Source organism: Oncorhynchus keta, chromosome 35 (assembly GCF_023373465.1).
Source record: "Oncorhynchus keta strain PuntledgeMale-10-30-2019 chromosome 35, Oket_V2, whole genome shotgun sequence".
In the NCBI taxonomy this organism is placed as follows: domain Eukaryota; kingdom Metazoa; phylum Chordata; class Actinopteri; order Salmoniformes; family Salmonidae; genus Oncorhynchus; species Oncorhynchus keta.
In genome coordinates, this window is record NC_068455.1 from 55,613,375 (window position 1) to 55,640,996 (window position 27,622).

General features: G+C 41.5%; 1 protein-coding gene across 28 annotated transcripts in view; it reads right to left on the bottom strand.

The window, feature by feature from the left end:
• The window catches only part of LOC118369143 (EH domain-binding protein 1-like protein 1), a 63,943-nt gene extending 36,763 nt beyond the window's left edge, over nucleotides 1-27,180 (bottom strand). For 9 of the 28 annotated variants that reach the window (XM_052497128.1, XM_052497125.1, XM_052497116.1 and 6 more), the window contains exons 1-11: nucleotides 26,905-27,179; nucleotides 15,744-15,801; nucleotides 15,257-15,352; nucleotides 15,087-15,140; nucleotides 14,681-14,862; nucleotides 11,541-11,689; nucleotides 9,889-9,948; nucleotides 7,146-7,400; nucleotides 3,544-3,774; nucleotides 3,137-3,349; nucleotides 8-154 (exon numbers count right to left, since the gene is read on the bottom strand). In XM_052497128.1, the coding sequence (XP_052353088.1) occupies nucleotides 8-154; nucleotides 3,137-3,349; nucleotides 3,544-3,774; nucleotides 7,146-7,400; nucleotides 9,889-9,948; nucleotides 11,541-11,689; nucleotides 14,681-14,862; nucleotides 15,087-15,140; nucleotides 15,257-15,352; nucleotides 15,744-15,801; nucleotides 26,905-27,008 (1,549 nt within the window). In that variant the 5' untranslated portion in view covers nucleotides 27,009-27,179. Of the gene's footprint in view, nucleotides 1-7; nucleotides 155-3,136; nucleotides 3,350-3,543; nucleotides 3,775-7,145; nucleotides 7,401-9,888; nucleotides 9,949-11,540; nucleotides 11,690-14,680; nucleotides 14,863-15,086; nucleotides 15,141-15,256; nucleotides 15,353-15,743; nucleotides 15,802-26,904 lie in introns of all 28 variants that reach the window. The other 19 variants (XM_052497126.1, XM_052497123.1, XM_052497124.1 and 16 more) reach the window with 9 other exon arrangements.
• Nucleotides 27,181-27,622: the final 442 nt, after the last annotated feature.

Sequence of the window (27,622 nt, forward strand, 5' to 3'; positions counted from 1 at the left end):
GGATTACATGGTGTCTCCATGGTCCGCTTTGTCTGCTCTAGGGTCACAGGCTCCACTGGGTCAGGGGGAGAGGGGCGCAGAAATTTGGGGGAGAGGGCTGGCTGGGCCAGAGGGGCCTGGGATTTGGGCGGTCTCCATTCACTCTGCCAGGGTACTGTGAGGGAGGGATGAGAAGGGGTAGAATGTAGGGAGGGAGAGGAAACAAGGGATTAACATAAGGCACAAGTTTGAGAGAAAGAGGGACAGGAGAGAGGAGAATAGGGAGAAATAGAGGGATGGTATATGGGTGGTTAGAAAAGATATTGGAATAGAAAGGGTATTCAGATTGGAATAAACAGAGGGACAGAAAACAGTCAACAGAATAGTCCCTACGTTGTCTGATATACAGGAGTAACATACGTAGTGATGTGGGAAACCCTACTGCACATGATATAGGCTACATGCAATGTTCCCTCTAAGTTGCGCACTGGACTGCAGCCCAGAAGAAACATCAGCCTGCCCAGAAAAGGACGAGATTGAACTTCACTCAACTTTCTAGTTTCCCCTTTAGTTAACAATATCAACGTTTCGCTCAACTGTGGGAATTATGATCGAATCAAATGTTTTTTTTGTTTGTTTGTTACATTGAAAGTGTCAATGTAACAAACAAACATAAAAAACTATGCTAAACTAACTGCAAGAGATTTTATCGTAGGCAGAACGCATTGGAGTAGGATTCTATTGTATTGACAGGCACGACTTAGGCACGTACTCTACACAGACCGCTGCACCATAACCAATCATAGCTGCAGTAGGCGATTCACTTTGAACTGGACTGTGTTTACAGCATGAGCGGTCGCGAGTGGATGTGCTTGTTTTGAGATCAAAGCGAGAGCTGCAGTTCACATTTTGTTTATATTCTTTGCTAGTTAGTGAGTTGTTAGCCCAGTTACAGTGCCTTGCAAAAGTATTCATCCCCCTTGATGTTTTTCCTATTTTGTTGAATAACAACCTGTCATTTAAATTGATTATTATTTGGATTTCATGTAATGGACATAAACAAATAGTTCAAATTGGTGAAGTGAAATGAAAAAAAATACTTATTTAAAAAAATTCTCAATAAAAAAATTGAAAAGTGGTGTATGCATATGTATTCACCCCCTTTGCTATGAAGCCCCTAAATAAGATCTAGTGCAACCAATTACCTTCAGAAGTCACATAATTAGTTAGATTGCACACAGATGGACTTTATTTAAGTGTCACATGATCTGTCACATGACCTCAGTGTATATATACAGCTGTTCTGAAAGGCCCCAGAGTCTGCAACACCACTAAGCATGGGGCACCACCAAGCAAGCAGCACCATGAAGACCAAGGAGCTCTACAAACAGGTCAGGGACAAAGTTGTGGAGAAGTACAGATCAGGGTTGGGTTGTAAAAATATATCTGAAACTTTGAACATCCCACCGAGTACCATTAAATTCATTATTAAAAAATGGAAAGAATATGGCACCACAATAAACATGCCAAGAGAGGGCCTCCCACAAAAACTCACAGACCAGGCAAGGAGGGCATTAATCAGTGAGGCAACAAAGAGACCAAAGATAACATTGAAGGAGCTACAAAGCTCCACAGCGGAGATTGGAGTATCTGTCCATACGACCACTTTAAGCCGTACACTCCACAGAGCTGGGCTTTACGGAAGAGTGGCCAGAAAAAAGCCATTGCTTAAAGAAAAAAAATAAGCAAACACGTTTGGTGTTCGCCAAAAGGCATGTGGGAGACTCCCCAAACATATGGAAGAAGGTACTCTGGTCAGATAAGACTAAAATGTAGCTTTTTGGCCATCAAGGAAAATGCAATGTCTGGCGCAAACCCAACACCTCTTATCACCCCGAGAACTCCATCCCCACAGTGAAGCATGGTGGTGGCAGCATCATGCAGTGGGGATGTTTTTCATCGGCAGGGGCTGGGGATGGGAAACTGGTCAGAATTGAAGGCATGATGGAAACCCCCCAAAAATAAATGTTTATTCCAGGTTGTAAGGCACCAAATACGTAAAATGCCAAGGGGGGTGAATACTTTCGCAAGCCACTATATAGCAAATTTCTAGTCAACAATGGGAGAGTGGTTGCTTCCTACAAAAGCACAACATGTGTGCAATTCTAGCCATCTTTGAAAAGCGAGTCAGGTAAAGAGCTTTTTTATGCTTTAAAGACACAATTTGGCCCCCTTAAGAATATAGTTGAATAGCCCTGACACAGCCCTTCTAAGGATAGCCTTTCCACTCCCTATTTAATCTTGCTCTTGTGACTGACTGGTTTAAAACCAGGTCCCCTGCATCTCATAAGACTGTGTTAGCCCCTGGTGGCAAACCCAGTCAGTCACAAAAGCAAGATTGTATAGGGAGTGAAAAGGGTATCCTTAGAAGGGCTATGACAGGGCTATTCAACTATTCAACCAAATTGCTGTTTTAGTGACAATCCTTTCTGACGTGTCCTGCATGGCCTGTGATCATCATAGATGGGAACAGAAGGTGGGTCCATGTTAAATAAAGGTCCAATAAAATAAAATAATTAAAATAAATGTTCCAGAGAGTCTAAGCTTTCAGGAATGGGATCCTAATAGCTTATAGCTAGAGCCAAATTCATAGGAAGAAAACAAATTCAGAAACTTATGGTTACCAGAGAAAAAAACATATGGTTACCAGAGAGAGCGTTTGATTCTATCTGTGCTCCTCCACATTTCCTGGCTGGCAAAATACCAGGATGTTGTCTCTGGTTTTGAATCTGAACTGAATTTGAAAACTGGAGAAGTGAAATATATGAAACTTGAATATATCGTTTTTAAACTTGATACACAGACAATGAATGAAATCTTCCATATTGAAACTGAATATATAAATATTGAATTGGAATATTCAATTAAATTGTAATTGAATTATTTTACTGAATTAAATATTAATTCAATTCAGTTTCAAATCATGAAATACAAGTCCAATTTATGAATTAAATGATTACATTTGTGCATTACAAATTCAAAAATATTACATTTCAATTCAATATCCTAATACAAATTCAAAATGTTGGAATTTAAATATAATTTCTGTTGGCACTGAAATCACTCCATATGCTTTTGCCTTGTGCCTGTGTCGTACCTGTCTCAGGGGCTGAGGGCAGGCTGGTAGGCCTAGTGAGGGCAGAGCCCGGCTCTGCCAGGGAGGTGATGTATGCTTTGGGCCGACAGGGGACAGGAAGGGGCTGGGAAGTAGGAGGGGAGGTGCCGATAGTGGTGGAAGAGAAGGAGGAGGATGAGAAGGAGGGGACGCTCTGGGGTCTCCAAGCACTGGTGCGAGCAGCAGCATAGGTGGCTGAGAGAAGAGAGGAGGATGGAAAGAAGAATGTGGGGGGTAGAGAAGATGAAAGGAAAGAGGATGGTGATGAACAGCAACTACAGACAAAAGAGATAACTTACAGAATCAAAGACAAATTGCATCCATGCAGTAAATTGAAATGAATGACAAATGCCTTGAAACTATCCCATCAATTTCTGTGCATGCAGTACCTGTCTGTGGAATATCAGAGAAAGAGGGAGGTGGAAAAGAAGATGGGGCAGAGGGTGAAGAGGAGAGAGGAGAGGTGGAAGAGGAGGAAGGCCCAGTGAAGGAGGCTGAGAGGGGTCTTGATGGAGAGAAGGTGGGGAGACCAGGGGCCACACGGCCCTCTGCAAGACTGGCAGGGTCAATGGCCGGGTCAGTCTGGAAGCCACATGGCCTCCGGCCTACAGATATGGGCACTGAGAGAAAACGGTAGAAGAGAGAGTAGAGGAAGAAAGAGAGGAGTGAAGGAAAAGGGAGAGGGCAGACAGTGAGAAACAGAAAGCATAGTAAAGAGGGGTTGAGAAATTAGAATCAAGCTTGACCAGTGCAGAGAGTAGAACAATTGTGTCATTCAGCATGGCTAAATGTAAAAAAAATAATAATAATAATATTAAATGTAAAAAAAAAAGTACATGCTTTCTCTTGAAACTGGCCTGAGTAAACTAAACTACTCCACAACTATTTAAATGTGATCTCACTTCCCTAGCAACAGTCATGGACCAATGCCAGAAACCATAAATACAGTATGACACCGCTTTGATGAAGAAACTCACTGCGAGCTAAGGCAGTTGCTATGGAAATTAAGCAATTGCCTCTGGCAATCTCTGCAATAAACATGTAATGCCTGGCATTTCGATCAGTGTAGAAAATAATTATTCCAGACCCCTGTTCTGTCTCTAGAGACTCAAGGTAATTCAGGACATTCAGTTCATTCCTCAAGGAATGTGTCGACATGTTTTTCCCAATCTTGCTATAGCTTTACTGATGTAAACAGCAGGGGGTGCTTCAGACCATAGAAAGATACAGTCAGGTCCAAAATGTTTGGCACCCTTGATAAAGATGAGCAAAGAAGATTGTAAATCATGAATAATACAAATACCGAGCTATATATATGCTCAAAACAATGGGAAATGTATATTATTTTATACTAATACAATTGCTCAGAGAAAGAGAGTTTGTTTAACAAGTAATTCACTTTTTTTTCTAAAAAAAGATAAGGGTCAAAATGATTGGCAGCCCTGTTTTCAATACATTTCTATAGACGGGTTGGTCAAAAGCAACACGTGCGCATCTCTGGGGCAAAACAGATGGGGTTGTCTTAGACTCATGACAACATATAAACTATATTTCTGTCACACCCTGATCTGTTTCACCTGTCTTTGTGCTTGTCTCCACCCCCCTCCAGGTGTCACCCATCTTCCCCATTATCCCCAGTGTACTTATACCTGTGTTCTCTGTTTGTCTGTTGCCAGTTCGTTTAGCATTTCGTCAAGCCTACCAGCGTTTCTTCCCCATGCTCTTGTCTGTCTCTAGTTCCTGTTTTCTAGCTTTCCCAGTCTTTTACCATTCTGCCTGCCTTGACCCTGAGCCTGCCTGTCATTCTGTGCCTTGTTATACCACCCTGAATTACTGACCTCCGCCTGCCCTGACCCTGCCTGCCGTTCTGTATCTTTCAGACTCTGCTCTGGACTACTGACCTCTGCCTGCCTTTGACCCGTCGTTTGCCTGCCCTTTGAAACTGTCTGCATCTGGGTCTTCTCCTGAGCCTTGACAATTTCATCTATATTCAACTATATTTTTACATTTTTAACAAAAACAAATACATTTGCACAATGAGCACTTGTTGTCTCTCAAACACATCGTTACAGTTGTTGGTTTACTAGCGAATTTTTGCCATATTAGCTTAGACATGACATCAGTCAAAACAAGACATGGTATCACTAACAAGATACAATGACCTGAAGCGAGTCACCTACGATTTCCCATATGGCAGCTTCTTATCATTGTTGCTATCTATTCATGCCTTCTGGCTACATCGATGCGCGCAACATTTCCGTGACGTTATCAGCCCCTCAAAAATGATGAAATTGAAGAATACATTGGGAGAGATCTTCGACCATTCCTCCATTCATAATCATTCCAGATCCTTGATACTCTTTATCTGTGTGTAACGCTCATCGTTGAATGAAGAAGGAGTGGACCAAAGCGCAGCGTGGTACGTGTTCATGATCATTTATTTGAACTGAACACTGAGACAAAATGGAACAAAACGAAAGTTCTGTCTGGTGCAGACACAAAACAACTACCCACAAAACACAGGTGGGAAAAAGCTGACTAAGTATGATTCTCAATCAGAGACAACGATAAACAGCTGCCTCTGATTGACAACCACACCCGGCCAAACACAAATAAATAGAAAACATAGAAATAAAGAAAGTAGAATGCCCACCCTAGTCACACCCTGGCCTAACCAAAATAGAGAATAAAAGCCTCTCTATGGCTAGGGTGTGACACTGTGCTTATGGACTGCCATCTTCAAACCAAAGAGCTCTAATTTCATGTCATCCAGCAAATGTAAACGCCTAAAGTTTGCTGAGTTCTGCATATGTGGAAAATAACCCATTACATACTGTCAAATTTGGTGGTGGCTCTTTGATGTTATGGGGCTATTTTGCATACACTGGTCCTGAGGCCCTTGTAAAGGTCAACGGCATCATGAACTTTACCCACTACCAGGACATTTTAGCCAAAAACTTAGTTGCTTTACAAGGAAGCTGAAACTTGTCTGAAAGTGGATGTTCCAGCAAGACAATAACACCAAGCACACATCAAAACCAACAAAGAAATGGTTCATTGAACAGAAAACCTTTTGCAATGGCCATCTAGGTCTCTGGACTTGAACCCCATTGAAAACCTGCGGTTTGAATTGAAGAGGTCAGTCCATAAACACCGATGAAGGATATCAAGGATCTGGAAAGGTTTTGTATGGAGGAATGGTCTAAGATCCCTCCCAATGTCGTCTCCCATCTCAAAACATTTTAGAAAAGTCTCCGTGCCGTTATCCTCGCACCGTGAGATATTGAAAGCAATTGAAAACGGGTGCAAATCATTTTGAGCCCGATCTTTTTTTTAGAAAAAAAGCTTACTTGTAAAACAAAATCTCTTTCTCTGAGCAATTCTATTAGTATAACATAATATAATTTCCCCAAAATTGAGAATATAGCTCAGTATTTGTATTTATTTTATAGTCTTTTTTTGCCCATCTTTCTCAAGGGTGCCAATAATTTTGGACCTGACTGTACATGGCATAACATGGTAATGACCCCTTTACTGTGTTCCTGTGAGTCAGAATACCCAAACAACAAAACTCAAATAATCAAACATTTGGGTATCCCTCGGAGGTATCCTTACCTTGAATAAAAGCTGCTATTTGACCTTTTAGTTATTAAAATAGGGGTAGCCTATGATTAAAGCTGTAATCCGTACTTGGTGAAACTGCCACGTCCGTTTGTGATGTTACAACAACAAAGGAACTTCAAAACAAGACAGTCCCCCCCCAGACATCATTGCACGTGCGATAGAACAGCAGAGTATGTACTGCGATTTTGTTTTTTACCACGATGCTGGATGCTCATCTCCTACGTTTCACCAACAAAACAATAACACATGTGCTGGGGGGCGAACAGTCGCGCTGTTTCACCTTGTGCGGATTTCAGCTTGAAATGTATTTATTTCAGCTTTATCACCGTGAATCAGTCTGTCTGTAAGTCAGTCAGTCTGCCGGTACCTGAGCCAGCAGCGGGCTGGAAGATTTTGGGCAGTGCAGGTGGGTGGGCGCGGACAAAGGCTGGCACTTGGTAGGCATAGGGGGAGGGTCGTGGCTGCTGAGCGGTGCCCGCGGGGCCAGTGGTGAGTCGGGAGTGGGCGGCAGGGGCGGGAGGCAGGGCGGAGGGGTCGAGGGGTACGGGCAGAGGGGGGCGTGACAGAAGTGAGATGGTAGACACAGTGCCAGATGAGCTACTCCAATCCATCTTACTGGCAGCTGGGTGAGAGATGAGGATGGGGTGGGAGGGAGGGGAGGCAGAATGGGCAGAAAAAGGAAGATGGAAAAGAGAGTAGGAGCAAAGGATAAAAGGGAGGACAGATGCAGGAGAAAACAGAATAGAACGGCAGGGAAAGTAGAGAAAGAAAGCGGTGTAAAAAAAGAGATGAGAAGATAAGTGAGATTTCAGTTGAGGAAGAGAAGAGAGGGGAAACAGAAGTGAAAACAGAAGGGAAGAGGAAGTGAGAAATGGGAAGAGGGGAAGATTGAAAGCATATAAGCAATGGAGAGTGATAGTACTCGGATACTCATACCATACAGTCACACTGTACAGTTGCTCGAATTACCGTTTTTTCACACTGTAACTCTTCATTATCAATGATTAAACCCTACTCTAATTTCTATGTGCCAGGGACAATAATTATTGGTTAGGCCCCAGCATTCAGTCCCACAGTTTAATTACAGTACATTTGATACTGTACATGAGAAGAATTTAAAAGAAAAAGCTCAGCTCCTATGGACACCTTAGGACTCCGTATTGTGTAACCATACATTTTAAACATCTACCAGATTCCATCACTTCAAACAGTGATTTAAACAACCGGTCATTTGTTTGCTTAATTTACCCTTGCAGAGAGTATCTGATTTAATATGAGAATGTAATGAGGTGTACAATTTCATTTGAAACCTAATTGGCTAATATCCATTCGGTTTAATACAGTGAGGGAAAAAAGTATTTGATCCCCTGCTGATTTTGTACGTTTGCCCACTGACAATGAAATGAGCAGTCTATAATTTCAATGGTAGGTTTATTTGAACAGTGAGAGACAAAACATTTTATGAATTGATTTGTATTTAATTGAGGGAAATAAGTATTTGACCCCCTCTCAATCAGAAAGATTTTATACAGGTAACGAGCTGAGATTAGGAGCACACTCTTAAAGGGAGTGCTCCTAATATCAGTTTATTACCTGTATAAAAGACACCTGTCCACAGAAGCAATCAATAAATCAGATTCCAAACTCTCCACCATGGCCGCCAGTCGAAAACATTAATCAGCTGGCATCATTTTTATGGATATATACAAAAAAAGGTCAATTGAAAAAAGGTCAAACGAAATGCAGCGAATTTGCACTCTTTCCAGCTTCAGTTTGCAGTGATTGTGTTACTGTAGCTGTGTTGTTGGCTAGCTCCTCTGAACAACAGTGTCCTGATGAGTGAGCACATTTTCTATGCCAGGCGAAATCGCACCTCATTAACTCAATGTTATGGATGTACCCAAATAAATGTCACTAACAAACAGCTTAAACAAATGCAAATGCAGCTACTTTACTGTTATTCTGGCTGCAATTTTGGACGTGACTGTAAGTTAGCCATAGTTGGCTAGCGAGCAAGTAAGGGATAAGAACATTGCCAACCAGTTAAGAATGAACGACTGGGTCGCATCCATAGATACAGAACAAAAAGACTGAATGACTGGGTCGCGTCTCTAGCAACCCTAGATTTGTGTCGGGACTATATCTTGTGGAAGGATGAAATGGAATGAATAAATTAATCAAAATAACACATGGTCATGAAAATGTTTTTTTTTTAAGTAAAAAAAATATATATACTGTATGTTGACAGCGTTCATCCACGTCCAATTATAAGTCTCCCTGGAAGTCAATTCAGCCACATCAGAAGAATATGCAGCTCTGATGCTTCTCTGATGCTTCTCTTCTCTGATGAACCTCCTTCCCTCAGGCAGGGCATTGAAAATAGGTTGTGGATGGGTATTCCAGCATGACAATGACCCAAAACACACAGCCAAGGCAACAAACGAGTGGCTCAAGAAGAAGCACATTAAGGTCCTGGAGTGGCCTAGCCAGTCTCCAGACCTTAATCCCATAGAAAACCTGTGGAGGGAGCAGAAGGTTTGAGTTGCCAAACGTCAACCTCGAAACCTTAATGACTTGGAGAAGATCTGCAAAGAGGAGTGGGACAAAATCCCTCCTGAGATGTGTGAAAACCTGGTAGCCAACTACAAGAAATGTCTGACATCTGTGATTGCCAACAAGGGTTTTGCCACCAAGTACTAAGTCATGTTTTGCAAAGGGGTCAAATACATATTTCCCTTATTAAAATGCAAATCAATTTTTAACATTTTTGACAAGCGTTTTTCTGGATTTTTGTGGTTGTTATTCAGTCTCTCACTGTTCAAATAAACGTACCATTAAAATTATAGACTGATCATTTCTTTGTCAGTGGGCAAATGTACAAAATCAGCAGGGGATCAAATACATTTTCCCCCTCACTGTAGATATGATTCATCAAACCATACAAATTATGTATATAGGTTGATGATCAATATTTAGAGAAATACTTATAACCCATGAATATCATAATTTCAAATGAGGGATGGGATGTTATATAGAAGGAGAAGGGATAGGGGCAAAAGTCCAATCGGGATTCAGAGGAGGCGGGAGCAGGGGAGGAAACAGGAAGTTACCTGTGGCCTCTGGGTCAATCACAGGTCTCCATGCCTGATCACGTATTCTTCTTGTGGAGGCTTTCAAAGTAAAAAGAAGGAAGGAAGGAACATATTCAATTAAAGGAAAAGGAAAGAAAAGGAAGGAAACTAATTGGATATACTATGGAAAGGGAAGCTTGGCGTGGAAAGAGAGTTTCTTGGCGTTCATATATTTGAAAGGGAAAATGTAGAACAGGGAAATTGGGCCACCGTAGTTGAGACATAGGTGTGAGGCTGGAGAGTGGAGCAGCATGCTATGCTGGTGTATTGAGCAATGTTTTTAAACATAAATGCTTAAAATAGAATTGTCACACCTCATATGGCTGGCAATCATATGTGCAAAGTAAACATCTCCTATGATAATTTTGTTTAGTCGGAAGTTTACATACACTTATGTTGGATTCATTAAAACTCGTTTTTCAACCACTCCACAAATGTTTTGTTAACAAACTATAGTTTGGGCAAATTGGTAAGAACATCTACTTTGTGCATGATACAAGTAATTTTTCCAACAATTGTTTACAGACAGATTATTTCACTGTATCACAATTCCAGTGGGTCAGAAGTTTACATGCACTAAGTTGACTGTGCCTTTAAACAGCTTGGAAAAATCCAGAAAATGATGTCATGGCTTTAGAAGCTTCGGATAGGCAAATTGACATCATTTGAGTCAATTGGAGGTGTACCTGTTGATGTATTTCAAGACCTACCTTCAAACTCAGTGCCTCTTTGCTTGACATAATGGTAAAATCATCATGTTGTGGGGGTGCTTTGCTGCAGGAGAGACTGGTGCACTTCACAAAATAGATGGCATCATGAGGATGGACAATTAGGTGGATATATTGAATCAACATCTCAAGACATCAGTCAGGAAGTTAAAGCTTGGTCGCAAATGGGTCTTCCAAATGGACAGTGATCCCAAGCATACTTCCAAAGTTGTGACAAAATGACTTAAGGAAAACAAAGTCAAGGTATTGGAGTGGCCATCACAAAGCCCTGACCTCAATCCCATAGAAAATGTGTGGGCAGAACTGAAAAAGCGTGCGCGAGCAAGGAGGCCTACAAACCTGACTCAGTTACACTAGCTCTGTCAGGAGGAATGGGACAAAATTCACACAACTTATTGTGGGAAGCTTGTGGAAGGCTACCTGAAATGTTTCACCCAAGTTAAACAATTTAAACGCAATGCTACCAAATACTAATTGAGTGTATGTAAACTTCTGACCCACTGGGAATGTGATGAAAGAAATAAAAGCTGAAATAAATCATTCTCTCTACTATTATTCTGACATTTCACATTCTTAAAATAAAGTGGTGATCCTAACTGACCTAAGACAGGGATTTTTTTACTAGGATTAAATGTCAGAAATTGTGAAAAACTGAGTTTAAATGTATATGTAAACTTCTGACTTCAACTGTATATGCATCACTGTCACATGAAGTGGATAAATACTCGTTTTTTCATTGTGTATGCAAGATTAGTATATAGCTATTGTATTTATCAGCGTGGCAGTATTCCAGACCATAGCATTTTGAGTGTCTCTGTCTCTGACACATTTTCTCTAAACCTAGACTAGATCTCGGAACATGAAAACACTGATGACTTGTGTAATGTCTGCTGAGACCACTACCTGTGACGGGAGTTGCGGCTCCCAAGCTGGCTCCGATGCTGGCTCTTCTTCCGCCCTCTTCCTCGTCACTATCGTTGAAGTCATCCAGGTTGCCGATGTCACTCTGCTTCAGGCTCATCAGACTGGCCAGACTCTGCATGTCCTCATCTCTGTAGAGGAGAAAGGAAGCAACGAGCCTTATGACTCATCCCAAAACAGTAATATTGTCTAAATGACAGTTTATGACTAATCATTGAACATCATCAACTCACTATACAAGTGTATACAGGTCAGTAATGGCCAACTCAAACGTTTATATACTGTACCTATCCACTACATACCTACTTGAATTGCACAGTGTGTTATTTAACTGTAAGCTTAGTTGAAAGAAAAAAGGCTCAAGCCTTTTTCAACTTTACATAATGTGGTAAACTGTTTAGTACAGGGTGGTTTGAGTAAGAACACACACACGTGATGAAATAAATAAAAGCTTAAATAAATCATTCTCTCTACTATTATTCTGACATTTCACAATTCAAAAAATAAAGTGTCGATCCTAACTGACCTAAAACAGGGATTGTTTACTAGGATTAAATGTCAGGAATTGTGAAAAACTATTGGCTAAGGTGTATGCAAACTTCCAATTTCAACTGTGTGTGTGTGTGTGTATATATATATATATATACACACACAGTGGGGCAAAAAAGTATTTAGTCAGCCACCAATTGTGCAAGTTCTCCCACTTAAAAAGATGAGAGAGGCCTGTAATTTTCATCATAGGTACACTTCAACTGTGACAGACAAAATGAGAAGAAAAAAAAATCCAGAAAATCACATTGTAGGATTTTTAATGAATTTATTTGCAAATTATGGATGAAAATATATATATAGTACACACCTACTCATTCAAGGGTTTTTCTTTATTTTTACTATTTTCTACATTGTAGAATAATTATTTTTATTGGCCTGTCTGAGTTATGGCTTTTTCTTTGCATCTATTTTATGAAGCTGCCAGTTGAGGACTTGTGAGGTGTCTGTTTCTCAAACTAGACACTTCAATGTACCTCTTGCTCAGTTATGCACCGGGGCCTCCCACTCCTCTTTCTATTCTGGTTAGTGCCAGTTTGCGCTGTTCTGTGAAGGGAGTAGTACTCAGCATTGTACGATATCTTCAGTTTCTTGGCAATTTCTCGCATGGAATAGCCTTCATTTCTCAGAACAAGAATAGACTGACGCGTTTTGGAAGAATGTTCTTTGTTTCTGGCCATTTTGAGCCTGTAATCGAACCCACAAATGCTTATGCTCCAGATACTCAACTGGTCGAAATAAGGACAGTTTTATTGCTCCTTTAATCAGAACAACCGTTTTAAGCCTTGCTAACATAATTGCAAAAGGGTTTTCTAATGATCAATTAGCCTTTTAAAATGATCAACTTGGATTAGGTAACACAATGTGCCATTGGAACACAGGGGTGATGGTTGCTGATAATGGGCCTCTGTACATCTATATAGATATTCCATTAAAAATAATCAGTTTCCAGCTACAATAGTAAATTTACAACATTAACAATGTCTACACTGTATCTCTGATCAATTTGATGTTATTTTAATGAACAAAAATGTTGATATTCTTTCAAAACAAGGACATTTCTAAGTGACCCCAAACTTATGAACGGTAGTGTATACAGTGGCAAGAAAAATTATGTGAACCCTTTGGAAATACCTGGATTTCTGCATAAACTGGTCATCAAATTTGTTCTGATCTTCATCTAGGTCACAACAATAGACAAACAGTCTGCTTAAACTAATAACACACAAACAATTATACGTTTTCATGTCTTTATTGAACACACAGTGTAAACAATCATAGTGCAGGGTGGGAAAAGTATGTGAACCCTTGGATTTAATAACTGGTTCACCCTCCTTTGACAGCAATAACCTCAACCAAACGTTTTCTGTAGTTGTGTATCAGACCTGCACAACGGTCAGGAGGAATTTGGGACCATTCCTCTTTACAAAACTGCTTCAGTTCAGCAATATTCTTGGAATGTCTGGTGTGAACTGCTCTCTTGAGGTCATGCCACAGCATCTCAATCGAGTTGAGGTCAGGACTCTGACTGGGCCACTCCAGAAGGCGTATTTGAAGCCATTCTGTTGTTGATGTACTTCTGTGTTTTGGTTCGTTGCCCTGTTGCGTCACCCAACTTCTGTTGAGTTTCAATTGGTGGACAGATAGGCTAACATTCTCCTGCAAAATATCTTAATAAACTTGGGAATTCATTTTCCTGTTGATGATAGCAAGCTGTCCAGGCCCTGAGGCAGCAAAGCAGCCCCATACCATGATGCTCCCTCCACCATACTTTACAGTTGGGATGAAGTTTTGATGTTTTTTATTTTTTTCTCTACACATAGTGTTGTGTGTTCCTTCCAAACTACTCAACTGTAGTTTCATCTGTCCACAGAATATTTTGCCAGTAGCGCTGTAGAACATCCAGGTGCACTTTTTCAAACTTCAGACGTGCAGCAATTTTCTTAGGACAGCAGTGGCTTCTTCCCTGGTGTCCTCCCATTAACACCATTCTTGTTTAGTGTTTTACGTATCGTAGACTCGTCAACAGAGATGTTAGCATGTTCCAAAGATTTATGTAAGTCTTTAGCTGACACTCTAGGATGCTTCTTAACCTCATTGAGCATTCTGCTTTGTGCTCTTGCAGTCATCTTTGCAGGACGGCCACTCGAAGGGAGAGTAGCAACAGTGCTGAACTTTCTCAATTTTTAGACAATTTGTCTTACCGTGGACTGATGAACATCAAGGCTTGTAGAGATACTTTTGTAACCCTTTCCAGCTTTATGCAACTCAACAATTCTTAATCTTAGGTCTTCGGAGATCTCTTTTGTTCGAGGCATGGTTCACATCAGGCAAAGCTTCTTGTGAATAGCAAACTCAAATGTTGTGACTGTTTTTATTAGGGCCCTCCTGACCTCGTGGTTGAAGATGAAATGCCCCTCCCCCCGGGGCAAAATAAGTTAGACACCCCTGTTTTAGTACCTCAATCTCTCTCTTCTTGACATAAGGCTATTTAAAGGTTTACCGTATTATCTACTTAACATAATATGGTAAACCTATGATAAACTTCACTGATTAGATAAATGGTGACTCACGTGGCCTTGCCCTCTTTGAGGAAGACGCAGGTCAAGGTCAGTTTGAGCGTGGCCTCCACCACCTTCACCGACAGAGGCTTGAGCTTCAGCGTCAGGTCGTACTGGGCAGGCGTGGCGCTGGCAAACCTCTTCATGTTGACGTCCACCGATGCCAGCACCTTCCTGTGGCCCTTGTTAGTCTCCTAGAAGGACAAAAAACAGGGGTCATTAGCCAATCGTATGTTTTCAAAATAATGCTGCTTTTAATCCAATGCATTTCACTTCACAGTATATAAGAGACGTTAATTCAGGACATTTTTGGGTAGCATGTACCATGTCATCCTTGACAGCTCTGTCAAACGTATTCCATGAATCCGCCTTGACCAAAAATGGAATTCAGAATTGATGGAAACATTAATTCACTCACATTCTCAATGATGAACGTCCAGTCCTTGTCTTCAAATTCGTCTGCAGTCGGCTCCTAAATGTGAGAGATTTTGAGAATAAGGAAACAGTGTTTTGACAATTCAAATGCAGATTAATCTAAATGATTTCCCAATCATTCACACACATCTTCCTAGGGTTGAGATGCCATACCTTGAAAAGGGTGACATTGATGTCCAGGTTTTCGGGCACCTGCCATACCACCGTGCCCCTGTAGGGGTTCTTGATGCCCGGCTGCCATCCATGCAGCTGAGGATTGGAAAGCCCAGGTCAGGGAAAGGACCAGAGCATGTGCTGACCATATGCATTTTATATTGAATGAGCCACGTGTGTCTCATAGAGTGCTGAATGTTACTAGAAGTTCATGTGATGGGATTAATAAAGCTACAACTGTGATGAATAAAGGCAGATGTATCTATGGCTTAGCTCAAATCTCATACTTATACACTTCTGCATCTAGATGGTTCCATTTCCTCAGGCACAAGCAAATCTGACCATTCCCCTTACAGGCTACACACCCTCAGGTAGGCTACATACCTTTGGTGCCTTCTCAGACTTCATCATGATGACAAGTGTTAGACAAATAGGCTACACATGCCACTCCTCTACTTGTTGAACGAAGTAGCTTTCCCCATATTACCTTGGTGCAGTTTCGTCTGTTTCTCCTGGTCCATACCACTCTCAGTTTGTCTGGTTGCCTGTAAGTAGAGAAAGGACAACATATGATGACTGTACAGACGTATATAAACACTACATAAGTACATAAGTAGGGACTTCAGTGTCGACCAGTGTTTCCATTGATAATGCAGTATTTGGTTTCCTAACCCGTATAATAGGACCGAAATAGGCCGCAACTGGAGTCTGAGGTATTCTTTACATAGGAAAATACCGGTGTTTAGCGCAGGATCGCTTACAGGACCGAGCTCTCTGTGCATCCTGTTCCTTCAGGCTATAACATGGCACAGTCATGTTGAATGTAAGCACATACTATGAACAGTATCGATGCACATACTAAAACTGATAAATGCTTTTAGTCCATAGGCTAGGCTGTCTGGAACATGGCTATATTTTAGAGCCATCCGAAATACATACCCCCCCCCCCCCTTCCCCCCATAGAGAGTTGGAATTTAAGAGGCACAAAGATAAAAGCTCAAGACATGACCAGTTGGTCTTCTCTTAAATACAAACAAGCACACATGCACGCACAAGCACACACACACACTGCTGTGAGAAAAAAAACAGAAGGGGGGGGTGGGCTTCAGCCTGGGCAAAAACCTACATCTTGTGACTCTGTTCAGTGCTCTGACTAACAGACATCTCAGAGGAAGAGAATGAGCTCCATAATCGGATCAACTTCGACAAACTAACTTCCCTGCTACGGCCTGAGTGGCAGCCTCCAATAGTTCCTCTAGTATGGGAGACATCAGCTGGGGCATGTTCAGTAGGGCATATCATAGCAAAACGTTTTACAACATGTCTTATTGGACAAGTTCATATTGTAAATTCCCATTTCAAAACATTTACTCTTACTGAACATGACCCAGCTGGGGCATTTTTCTTCTTCTTCTGTGTTTACAGTCCTCAGGGCCCTATCAATGGAGGGTGTGGCCCTAGCAACCACCAGGGCATAATACTTCAATTTGTCTCCAGCCTCAGCCAGCAACCTCCTACATGTATGTCACACAAGGAGGGTTGTCACTCAACAGATCTGTTCTAGACTAAAACAGCAATTATGTAATTCTAGAAGATATTCTCTGCAGGGACGTGAAATAGCATTGTATTGTTTACCTTTGCCAACTCCCGACAACAAGAACCAATAGTGAGTGAGCAAGATATTGCTGTTCGCATACAGTCAGTCCGAAAAGGTAAACATGCAACAGGCTAATTGCATGTTGAAGTGAAACAGAATGCACTGTTACGTCTTGAAGTATGCTAAAATGAACATAGTTACTTAAAAGTCGAGCTGCCCATGAGTAAAACTATACAGTGCCCTGAAAAAGTATTTCCCCCCCTTTCTGACCACCACACTACCACCACCACGCTTGACCGTTGTGCGAGGTCCTCACTGTGGAATGCCGTGTTTGGTTTTCGCCAGACATAACGGGACCTATGTCATCCAAAAAGTTGACTCAAGTTTGTCAAAAAAGCACCTGGAAGAACCTGGGTGATCATCAAGAGTCCTGGAAGAATGTTCTATGGACAGATGAGTCAAAAGTGGAACTTTCTGGACAACATGGGTCCCGTTATGTCTTGCAAAAACCAAACACTGCATTCCACAGCAATAACCTCATACCAACAAAGGTCAAGCATGGTGGTGGTAGTGTGATGGTTTGGGGATGCTTTGCTGCCTCAGGACCTGGATGACTTGCCATCATTGAAGGAACCATGAATTCTGATCTGTATCAGAGAATTCTAAAGGAGAACGTCAGGCCATCCGTCTGTGAGCTGAAGTGCAGCTGGGTCATGCAACAAGACGATGATCCAAAAACACACACATTCCTCCACAGCGACATTTATTTGATCTTTATTTAATTAGCCAAGTCAGTTAAGAACAAATTCTTATTTACAATGATGGCCTACACCGGCCAAACCTGTGCCAATTGTGACCCACCCTATGGGACTCCCAATCACAGCTGGTTGTGATACAGCCTGGATTCAAACCAGGGTGTCTGTAGTGACACCTCTTGCACTGAGATGCAGTGCCTTAGACCGCTGCGCCACTCAGGAGCCCAACATTTGAGACGTGAGAGACTGATCAACAACTACAGGAAGCATTTGGTTGCAACCAGTCGTGTAAGGGGGCAATTACTTTTTCACACAGGTGCATTGGGTGTTGCATAATTGAGTTTCTTAAATAAATTAATTGAGTATCGGCATTTAGTGTAATTTGTTCACTCAGGTTGCCTTTATCTAATATTAGGGTTTGGTTGAAGATCTGACAACATTCAGTGTCAAAAAATATGCAAGTATTTAGAAAATCTGAAAGGGAGCGTATCATTTTTCACAGCATTGTATTTCTGTTGGCAGAGGGAAAGAAAATAGAAAACCTATAGAGAGGAGAGAGAGTAAGGGCAGAGTGTTAACAGGCTGACAGGGCCACTTTCTCGTGTTGCAGGCCAGTTATAGAAGACGGGAGGATTGAAGAGAAAGGGCACAGTGGAAGGGAAGGGGCTGGGGGAAAGGTGGGGAGGTGGGGTGGCACAGAAATAGACCTGTAGAATGGTTGGTCTTAACCATTAGGTAACTGCTGCTTCAGTTCACCCACCGCCAGCCAAATATCCGCCTACCCCATATACCTGCCAGCCACGCGCTCTAGCATAGTTACACACCGCAGTCTACTCTTGATGAATTGCACGGTGCCTGTAGTTCTCTAGAGCCAATATTCTAGAAGAAGTGCCGGTACTCACGCAGTGGACAATTTGAGGCGGCGGTGAGCACCCGGCCCAACTCAAGCACAGATGTGTTGCACGACAGTACCTATTTGTGAAATACATGACAGGCGTAAGGGTCGAAAAGCAACCAGAGCTTGCCACTGACCTGTCATCGAATTGGGTCACTCAACATGCTGATGAAACTGAAACTGTGTTTACATGGGTAGCTATACCAATAAGTAGACAAATAACCTTCGTTGTGTGAATGGTTCCCACATCATCCTACAGGCTACAGTGTTATAGAAGGGATGTACTGTACTGTTCTGTACTCCCATATATGTCACACGAGTGTATGTTTTTGATCCCACTCCCAGCATGCATTCTGGAGGAAACACATTTGAGAGACTGGTGTGCTGTATTCGGAGAATGAACCTTGAACAGATAACGCACACACATTATTTCTGCAAACTGAACATTAAGTGATCAGCCGTTTTGCTAATCAGTTAAGTGGGACGGCCTGTCTAGCTGATCCACATTTTACACATTCTTCTTGCCAACTGGAAACATGGTAACCTCAACCAGAACACCCAAACACTATGGTCTGGTTCCTGCTATACTCTGTATGTGAACAGACGCCAAAAGCACAATGTAACAGGTTTAACATGTCTGATTTACAACAAAAACACACCCCTGAACTATCGGAGAACTTTGGTGAACACAGTAGGCCGAAACATAGTATGTGCACATGACCGACACTTGTTACAGACCTGGGCTGCTGAGGCTCGTTATGAGAGAATAATGTGACGTGAGGTTTGTGGTTTCATAGCATCACATGACAGACAGTATTGATGAACAAGCAGGCCCACAGTATGCAGCTAAGAGTCAGATCCTCAAAACATACAGACTACAATCACCTGCAGACAGTTTATTTAAAAAATTAAAACGGGCAAGTCAGTTAAGAACAAATCCTTAGTTACAAATACGGCTTAGGAACAGTGGGTTAACTGCATTGTTCACGACGACATATATATATATTTTTTAATACCTTGACAGCTCAGGGATTTGATGTGGCAACCTTTCGGTTACTGGCCTGACGCTCGAACCACTAGACTAACTGCCGCCCCCAACACATAACAATGCTTGTGTTCATTCCATATAATCAAACAGTCGTAAGTGTCACGCCATCTTCTATGAATAAGAGGTTATTAAACTCGCCAGGCTTGATTATTATATCATTAGAATTAGACAGTAATTAAGGATGTTATCATCGAACTGAATACGTGTAGGACGGTTCGATAGACTGCCATCCCAAGAGCATAGGCCTAACATGCTGATACTAGTGAAGTCGGTGTAGACGACAACAATGAGGAGACAGACAGAGAGCTAGGCTCGTCTGCAAGCGAAAGCTTGGAAGTAGGCTACATGCTAGGTGTGAGTAATAATGGAACTCTTGCAGTGGCAGAGCCCAGACAGGAACCACAGCACCCCTGGCTGTGTGCACATAACATGCATGCATAGGAGCTGACTTAAGTTAAAACCATGCTGTCGGGTGTGTGTGTGTGTGTGTGTGTGTGTGTGTGTGTGTGTACTAGAGGTCGACCGCTTAATCGTAATGGAAGATTAATTAGGGACGATTTTAGGTTTTCATAACAATCGGAAATCGGTATTTTCGGGCACCGATTTGCTGATAAAAAAAAAATGTATACCTTTTTAACTAGGCAAGTCAGTTAAGAACACATTCTTATTTTCAATGACGGCCTAGGAACGGTGGGTTAACTGCCTCGTTCAGGGGCAGAACGACAATTTGTCAGCTCGCGGGATCCAATCTTGCAACCTTACAGTTAACTAGTCCAACGCAATAACGACCTGCATCTCTCTCATTGCACTCCACAAGAAGACTGCCTGTTTCGCAAATGCAGTATGCCAAGGTAAGTTGCTAGCTAGCATTAAATGTATCTTATAAAAAACAATCAATCATAATCACAAGTTAACTACACATGTTTGATGATATTACTAGATATTATCTAGCGTGTCTTGCATTGCATATAATCTGACTGAGCATACAAGCATCTAAGTATCTGACTGAGCGGTGGTCGGCAGAAGCAGGCACGTAAACATTCATTCAAACAGCACTTTCGTGCGTTTTGCTAGCAGCTCTTCGTTGTGCGTCAAGCATTGCGCTGTGTAACCGAAGTGAAATGGCTAGCTAGTTAGCCTGCGCTAATAGCGTTTCAAATGTCACTCGCTCTGAGCCTTCAAGTAGTTGTTCCCCTTGCTCTGCATGGGTAACGCTGCTTCGATGGTGGCTGTTGTGTTGCTGGTTCGAGCCCAGGGAGGAGCGAGGAGAGGGACGGAAGCTATACTGTTACACTGGCAATACTAAAGTGCCTATAAGAACATCTAATAGTCAAAGGTTAATGAAATACAAATGGTATAGAGGGAAATAGTCCTATAATTCCTATAATAACTACAACCTAAAACTTCTTACCTGGGAATATTGAAGACTCATGTTAAAAGGAACTACCAGCTTTCCTATGTTCTCATGTTCTGAGCAAGGAACTGAAATGTTAGCTTTCTTACATAGCACATATTGCACTTTTACTTACTTCTCCAAAACATAATTTTTGCATTATTTAAACCAAATTGAACATGTTTCATTATCTACTTGAGGCTAAATTGATTTTATTGATGTATTATATTAAGTTAAAATAAGTGTTCATTCAGTATTGTTGTAATTGTCATTATTACAAATAAAGTTTAAAAAAAAGTTTTTAAAAAAACGGCTGATTAATCGGAATCGGCTTTTTTGGTCCTCCAATAATCGGTATCGGTATTGAAAAATCATAATCGGTCGACCTCTAGTGTGTACGCGCACCTACCGTGCAGAGCAGTCATATGCAGCATTTCATCCGATTCACTGATTGAATTAGCAGAGTGCATCATGCCATCGGTGGGGCTGTAAAACACGCAGCCTCGCCAGCCTGACTCCACGTGAGCAAACGATTACATGAGTAGATTAGGGTTAGGTTCTACTAAGAGATACAGTCCCTGCTTAAAATTATAATTATTTCAGGGCATCTAAAGCACATTTGCGGAATTTCTACACAATGTAATATGTGGTGTCACTTTTATTGTAAATAAGAATATAATATGTTTCTAAACACCTCCACATTAATGTGGATGCTTCCATAATTACATATAATACTGAATTAATCGTGAATAAAGATGAGTGAGAAAGTTACAGATGCACAAATATCATACCCCAAAGACATGCTAACCTCTCCTGTTATTGTAATGGTGAGAGGTTAGCATGTCTTTAGAGTATGATATTTGTGCATCTGTAACTTTCATCACTCATCATTATTTACGGTTCATTCAGTATTCTATGTAGTTATGGAAGCAGCCACATCAATGTAGAAGTGTTTAGAAACATATTATATTCTTATTTACAATAAAAGTGACACCACAATGACACAATACATTTACCATTCAATTCTATTGGACACAAAATAATAGGAAACACAACCAAAACAAACAGCAAATGCATCGAAACCAATGCGTAGAGTCATTGCGTGCTATGAATGCTGGACCAAATACTTCACTTTTTACTACTTTAATAAACATACAAGTGAAGTTGTCCCAACACTTTTGCTCCCCTAAAATGGTAGGGGACAATGTACAAAAAGTGCAGTAATTTCACCTGACATGGATGAAAACACCCTAAGATTAAAGTGGACAGTCTGTACTTTAACTTCAAAGTCATTGTTTTGATTTCCAAATCAAACTTTTGGGAGTATAGAGACAAAAGAAAATATGCTTCACTTTCCCAATAAGTACAGAGGGCGCTGTAATTCATGTCATTGGACTAATAGGGCTGTAGAGCTCTCTTTACTTGACATAATACAGCTGGATCGCCCCGTCCTGCCCCTAGGGGTCTGTGGCCCTGCAAGAGCCCCCAACCTAACACACACCACTCAGCTTTAGGATCTTAGTAAAACATGTATTATTGGTTTCAGGTGTTCGGCCAAGGCCAGAGTGAGAACCAGCAGTATAGAAGACCCCCAGGGCCAGGACTGAGCAGCCCAGCAGCGAGGGATTGCCTAAATAGCTATCTCCCCTGACGTGGGCATGTTTTAACAACAGACTCGTTTTGTTGTACAGTATTCCACAAAGGCATCCAGACCTTATGAAAGTTGCACAGTATACCCTTAATCTTGTAATAAATCAAATCTAGTGATATGTAACTTGACAAACATACACTTGTAAAACTGTAAAACTGACCATCCTACCAATCCTCGACTTCGGCGATGTCATTTACAAAATAGCCTCCAATACCCTACTCAACAAATTGGATGCAGTCTGTAACAGTGCCATCCCCTTTGTCACCAAAGCCCCATATACTACCCACCATTGCGACCTGTACACTCTCGTTGGCTGGCCCTCGCTTCATACTCGTCGCCAAACCCACTGGCTCCAGGTCATCTACAAGACTAGGTAAAGTCCCCCCTTATCTCATCTCGCTGGTCAACATAGCATCACCCACCTGTAGCACGCGCTCCAGCAGGTATATCTCTCTGGTCACCCCCAAAACCAATTCTTTCTCTCCTTCCAGTTCTCTGCTGCCAATGACTGGAACGAACTACAAAAATCTCTGAAACTGGAAACACTTATGTCCCTCACTAGCTTTAAGTACCAGCTGTCAGAGCAGCTCACATATTACTGCACCTGTACATAGCCCACCTATAATTTAGCCCAAACAACTACCTCTTTCCCTACTGTATTTATTTTGCTCCTTTGCACCCCATTATTTGTATTTCTACTTTGCACATTCTTCCACTGCAAATCTACCATTCCAGTGTTTTACTTACTATATTGTATTTACTTTGCCACCATAGCCTTTTTTTGCCTTTACCTCCCTTATCTCACCTCATTTGCTCACATCGTATATAGACTTGTTTCTACTGTATGTTTGTTTTACTCCACTGCTTTGCTTTATCTTGGCCAGGTCGCAATTGTAAATGAGAACTTGTTCTCAACTTGCCTACCTGATTAAATAAAATAAAATAAAATACATTTGCTATCCATTGTGACAAGATAACCAACATTCCAATTTAACGGCAACGCATTTCTTAGCCCCTATAAATGCTAGGTGACAGTTTCTTCTGATGACAGTCTCCAGTAAGAACATTGCCAGCATTCAGCCAGCCTTCACAAGAGCATAGCATGTTCAAATATGTCCCCTTTTGTGTTTTACACCTCCAGCAGAGGAATAACATGTCTGAGTGCATGATATTCAGTTCCACTGGCATAATAGTATGCTCTATGGATGGTCTTAAACTGCAGTAATTTATGTCTGAGATGATATGAACATGGCTGGGGTATTCAAACATAGCTGTATCCATTAATTATCAACAATACTGTCTACCAGGTCATCCTCACATGTTTGTTTGGCACGTCTTGTGTCATCGGGGAAAAGACGCTATCAACCCTTAATACAGTTTGGAAATCAACTTTAGGGGTCAGACTGCCTTTAAATAGTTTCAATCTTTGAAGATTCTGGCTTGTCCAGTTTTTGCCCGCACAGAGAGAATAAAGAGTTGCATTTGCAAAAGTTCACCTCAGTGCCGCCACAGACTGACCATCCCTGGTTGCCTGACCCTGCTGTCACCATCCGATGCTGCTCAGATGAAGCACGACAAAAGATGACCTTGGTGTACATTTATACATTGTATTATCAAAGAATAGAATCAATGGTTCAATAATTGAAATGACCATTATTCTCAGATCCCTGACTAGTCTACCCATCAACTCAAGACGGGACTTTGTATCCATTCACTGATTGTTATAATATACTGCAAAATTCACCTGAGCGCCGTGGACTGGTCTACCCTTGCTGTCTGACCCTGTCACCATCTCATCCTGCTAAGACATGATGAGCATAGTGATGTACACCATAACAGCGAAGCCTGTAGAGCTGTTAATACCATGTCAGTGTGAAAAGTAGGGAATTACCTCGGGAAACTGACAGATAAATAACATTGCATTGCTATATGGACTCTAATAAAAACCTCACATTGCACGTCAGAATAATATCGGTCTTCAATTGTTTGGCTGCTGGTTTCATCATTTGATTCATTTGATTTGAGACAAAAATAATAGCTAAAGTTTGTGAGCTAGCTTGCTAACTTTTGTCTCTCTCTAATGGTAGCTACATCATCTGGCGAAAACTAGCCTAGTTAATTTACTTCTGTTGAAACAGGGACAAAACATTTCCATACACACAACAGCTGTTAGATACTGCTACCTGACAGATAGCTCGAGACTAAAGCTGAACTGGCTGTGGTAGATACTAACTAGCTAACGTTTGCTAGCTAGTTCATTCACTTCAGACAGAACTTAAATCGAGAGGGGATGAAACATTAGCTAAAGATACATGTCAGTTACACTACTAGCTCAGCACTGGGAATCTTTTTCTTCTTCTTCCAAACAGCAGTTACCTTGCCAGCTACAACAGTCAAATAAAGAGTAGCCAGTTTCTGCTCTGCTTGCTTTTACAACTCGGAAAAAAAGCATAACACACACAGACAACAGCTGCCTCTGTTTGCATGCTCTGTGGGGTCCGCGCAGTCCTAAATCCAGCCGGCTCAAATCGCCAAACAGCCTACCCGACCGCACTGAGGTGTCCGCATGGTCCTAAAGCACACCGTTGCCACTTTTTGTATCACAGAGCAATGATGAAACTGGGGGGGACAAAAATACAATTTCAGAATGTGTGGGGGAGGTCAAGTCCCCCTGACCATAGTGAAAGTTGCACCCCTGAAATACTGTACCGTACAGTACACACAGACTATATTGTCTATAATGACGAGAACTCCTGGAGCTTAGGCAACATGCCAGTCTAAAATAGGCCTATATAAAGAGGTAAAACTACTTAAATAATAAATGGAGATTAAGTTAACTGTTCAATAAACACACTCCTCTGAATTTGGACAACTGGCCCAGTTAAAACAGAGAGGACACAGAAAGCCAAAGTGGAATAGTGTAAAAGAAACACAGCCCAGCTGCTGTTGAATAATGTGACCTTTGGGGAAAAGGACACCTATATTAACTCTATACTGCATGGAACAAGAATGTGCACACTCACACACCTGACCATTGAGAGAGGACTTTCAGCACTGCAGCATACCACCCACCCAGTGTCACACTGCTGGCTTGCTTCTGAAGCTAAGCAGGGTTGGTCCCTGTATGGGAGACCAGAGACTGCTGGTAGTGCTGTTTGAGGGCCAATAGGAGGCACCCTTTCCTCTGGTCTAAAAAATATATATCCCAATACCCCAGGGTAGAGATTGGGGACATTGCCCTGTGTAGGTTGCTGTCTTTCTGATGGGATGTTAAACAGGTGTCCTGACTCTCTGTGGTCACTAAAGATCCCATGGCACTTATTGTAGGGCTATTAACCCTGGTGTCCTGGCTAAATTCCTAATCTGTCACCTAATCATCCCCAGTTACAATTGGCTCATTCATGCCTTGTAACTGTTCCCCAGGATGTTGCTGTAAATGAGAATGTGTTCTCAGTCAACTTACCTGGATAAACAAAACAATTACATACATAGGTTCTAAGAATAATATCACCTGATTGGAACAGGGAAAACAATTCACTACAGGTGCTGTATGATGATGTCATACATACAGGCGTAAATAGATGAGGTCATACATATAACAGGTCTAAATAGATGTTATCATATTCTAATTTATGACATCTATTTACGCCTGTTATATGTATGACATCATTTACACCTGTGACACGTCAAAGCTTAGGCACATTTGAACAAAATATGTTTTGCTTACGCTCAAAACAACCATGTCAATTTGGATGCTTGTCGCATGACGATGATTAGAATGGGAAAACAGCATGAGGACAAATGCGGAAGTGCATTGACTGTTGAAGAAAGCTGTAGGCTACAGTATATTCATGCATTGTGCACTGTGCAATAAACGTGTACGATCAACAAATATTAGTGAGTCAATGTAATAGCGGTAAGAAACGGACAACAAACATATCATTGCGCTTTGCACACAAACCAAATATGAACCTGAAAGCATGACCTGATTAAATTACATCTCAAGCAGGGGACAAGGAAATGAAGGACAAGGTGGCAAAAGTTTCAAACCCCACGAGGTTGTTTTATCGGTTCAGATATGACAACTTTATCAAAGCTAAATCCAGTAAAGGGCGGTAGGTAGCCCAGCTGTTAAGAGCGTTGGGACAGTAACCGAAAGGTCGCTGGTTCGAATCCTCGACCGGACTACGTGAAAAACCTATCGATGTGCCCTTGAGCAAGGCACTTACCCTAATTGCTCCTGTAATTTGCTGTAGATAATACTAAGAGCGTATGCTAAATGACTAAAATGTAAATTATATTCACTTACCATTTCTTCGTGCATTCTACCGTCAGTTCTTGAAAAGTCGCCGCAAACTGGAATTTCGATGCTTTCTTGCCGACACGCTGAAGTCTCTTCCAAACTGAAGTCATGTTTGGAGACTATAATGTTATTTTCTCAAGGGACATTGGTTTCAATCCTCTCCACAGTTCCCCTCTGCCCTCACTGCTTGGGGAAACACCAGTCTGTTGCCGCAGCACTTGCGTTTGCTGCGAAAGAAAGACCGTCAATGTTCACTCACTGTTCAACAGTCTGACTGGTGTTCACATTTCCCGAATGTCACACACAGAATTCAGGCAAAACAAACGCACGCCACGACAGATCGGAACAGTGAGACAGACGACACCCCAAGCAAAAAAAACTTTGATATGAACATATAACAATTTCTCATTTAATAACACTTTTTATTAAACATCAATTGAGGTATTGTATTTTCACTTGTAGCCTATGACTTTATTTAAAAAACATAATTTGACCAATATGTTACTTAAATAATATTCTACTAGTTTAAAAATATAATACAAGTATGAAAAATAGGAAAGCATCTCATTGTTATTGCAACTGTAGCTAGTCCATTTTTTGAGATGAGTGTGGGAAGCAATGTATATATTTTGTTGAGTCCAAAGGTGCACTGTGTTTGGGGGTTGGGGAGGGGGACATGCCAATGTAACCCCATTGTAATAAGCCCACTATGGTCCTGGCTTTG